General features: G+C 35.3%; 2 protein-coding genes across 2 annotated transcripts in view; both read left to right on the forward strand.

The window, feature by feature from the left end:
- Positions 1-2,959, forward strand: part of prrt4b (proline rich transmembrane protein 4b) — a 36,999-nt gene that overhangs the window by 4,174 nt on the left and 29,866 nt on the right. The window lies entirely within an intron of this gene.
- Positions 458-1,130, forward strand: lepb (leptin b). The gene is made up of 3 exons (XM_014004087.1): positions 458-465; positions 588-738; positions 810-1,130. The coding sequence occupies exons 1-3, from the start codon at positions 458-460 to the stop codon at positions 1,128-1,130; spliced, it is 480 nt and encodes a 159-aa protein (XP_013859541.1).

The raw sequence follows: 2,959 nt of genomic DNA on the forward strand, positions 1-2,959 counted from the left end.
AAAATTTCATGTCATTAGCACCTCTAGTAATATATTTACTGAGAAAAATGGTGACGTGTTCAATACTTATTTTACCCGCTGTATATGTGGAAACTAAACATCTTGCATTAGGTGGTCCGGATGAAGATAAAGCCCACCCAGTCCATTTCCAGTAAGCTGCACCATCAAAAAGAAAACACAGCTAATAATAAAAAAAAAGAAATAGATTGACTGGGTGTGAGTTCCAAAAAACTGAGTCAGTAAAATGTGTTTGCCTTTCAAAATTTTCCAGAGTAATCTGTTTGGGGTCAGACTCAGGTTCGACGACAGATGTGTGGGTGTGTGGAAATGTGGGTGGGTGGGGTGTAGTCCCAGGCAAAGATTTGGGCTGGGAATCGAGTATTTAAATTCGATCTGTGTAGAGGCATGTGTCATCTCACTTTAATTCAGTGAAACCGGAGCACAGCCACAAGTGAAAATGCAAAGGTAGGGGACATGACAAGTAATTTACGAAATATGCTTCGAAATTTAAAAATTATGGATAWATGTGTATGGTTTTGCAGTAATACATTGCTTAAGTGTGTACTTTTTACTTGGATTTTTTTTAGGATACACCTCCCATTGGCACTACTGTATGTATCTCTTATGGCAGCTGAGTGCATACGTCTTCCTATAAGCGATGAATCCATTGAGAAAATCATAGACAGCATACTAAACCTTGCCCAAACTACTCTTGTCCRCATTAAACAAAAGGAAAAGGTAAATGCTTGCTGTTGTTGAAAATTTTAAGGTTAATTCCTGACAGAAAGCCCATATTCTCTTCCTCTCAGTGGCAGGTGCTTTCACAGATAGAAGTGACGTCCCCGCCCATCAACGGACTGACAACTATCAGCAAAGACCTGGGACATTTGGACCACAAGCTCCAGAACCCGTCCGCCGAGCTCTGGAGCCAGATCCAGGCGGACGTGTCCAGCTTGGAAGGACAAGTGCGCTCGCTCGCCCTGATGAKGGACTGTCCCGTTCAGGACAAACCCAGCGCAGAGGCCAGGGAGCATCYGTTTCCAGTCAGTCAACATTACGAGACGCTGGCGAAGTTGCAGCAGTACCTAGAGAACCTCCACCTGAACAAGGACAAACTGAAGGTCTGCTGACACACGGGGGCATATGGATCGCTGACAGATTTCTCAGTCTTCTGATAAATATTTTTCTATGAAGGTTTATTTATGTTTGTGACTTTTCAAACTCTTACAATATTTAGCTGTTTTTTAAATACTGAAATGTGTCATTAAAAGTAAAAAGAATGAAGTACATTTTTTGCAGTATTACGTTTTGTAAAGTGGAGCTAAGTTGGATGAAATTCTAAGTTTGGAGCAGAGGTGTCAATTAACTAAGTACAAATACTTTGTTACTTTACTTAAGTAGTAATTTTGGTTATTTATACTTTAGTGGAGCAATTATTTTTCAGCCTACTTTTTGCTTCTACTTCTTACATTTCAGTTCAATTATCTGTACTTTCTACTCATTACTTTTTAAAAATGCAAAAAGTATTTCATTTTTATTTAACTTTGACTTGTTTTTATTCCATCTTTCAGAAAAAAAAATAATAAATATAAATCTATCCAGACACATGGAGCCCATGGATAGAGTGAATTTGATTGTGGTTGGATGAGAAGTGTAAATATATACCATCCTGATATCCTACTGGATTGGACTCACTCCATCACGCCTGTGTGACACAAATCACACACCAGCAGGACATAACAACCCTGAGGCACAGCCTAAGTTTTTATCTTTAATGGCCTTTTTTAATAGTGTTCATGACTTTTGYTTTTATACTTTAAGTAGTTTTAAAACCAGTACTTTTATACTTTTGAGTAAAAAGCTCAAGTTGATACTTCTACTTCCAAAAAAGCATTTTTAAACCCTAGTATCTATACTTCTACTTAAGTAATGAATGTRAAYACTTTTGACACGTCTGGTTTGGAGAAGTGGTGACGATTTAATTATAGTTTTGTTGTATGAATTTGTAAGTTTGGAGAAGTGGTGATGATTTCATCATAGTTTTGTAATATTTAACTCGTATGTTGTTGACCTTTTCGGCTTTTTACATGATCATGTCTATTTTTTCCCATTTCCATTCACAGTAAAAATGACATATCAGTTAAATCATAGTTCTCTTAACTAAAAATACCTCTGTCTGAGAGTAATAATGCAATTTCCCAACATTAATTCCGTAAATATTTATGACGTTCTTTTGTAGAATGACTCAGTATTTTTTGTCTTGTTCTTATCAGTGCTTAAGTGGGGATAGAAAAACAAGGTGACATTGAATCTTTTAACTTAACTAAGAACAGATGGTGTACAGTTCTGRTAAATATCAAATTTGTGTGGCATTTAGTCTAGGATTTCTCAGGTCTTATGCAATAAAAATAATGTTTAAATGTGAGKGCTTTAACACAACTTATCAAAATAATTCAAATGTGCCGAATTTGTCTGAATGTAATACAACTAAAAAGTTGGGATATTGCAAAAAATGTTAACAAGAATCAATATCAGTCTCTAAAATGTTCTAAATAACCAAGTTCGCAGCAAAACACACTTGTTTTTGCGGTTTTTGTTGGTCCTATCCCAACATTTATGACATTAAAATGTCCTTATTTTAAAACATGGTATAATTTAATTTAAATATTTGATATGTTCATTACACTGTATGTTTTATGTGCAAAAAGGGTTTTATGGGATTAACAAATCATTGTTTTTTTTAATTATCTGGAGTTTGAAGTTTTGGTTTTCACACTTTCTGTGGCTTTCAGTGGATTTTTGGGAACTACGTTTGTATTTTTCCCTCTCACCATCATTTAATGCATATAAGATGCTCAGTGATATCGTCACAACACAAGCATCAGATGTAGTGAGGTGATCTTATTGGAGAAAATATCTAAAAGTTTTTACCTTGGTTTTTTTTTTTTTTTTTTTTTTC

The sequence above is a fragment of the Austrofundulus limnaeus genome, unplaced genomic scaffold, assembly GCF_001266775.1.
Source record: "Austrofundulus limnaeus strain Quisiro unplaced genomic scaffold, Austrofundulus_limnaeus-1.0 Scaffold22, whole genome shotgun sequence".
Lineage (NCBI taxonomy): Eukaryota > Metazoa > Chordata > Actinopteri > Cyprinodontiformes > Rivulidae > Austrofundulus > Austrofundulus limnaeus.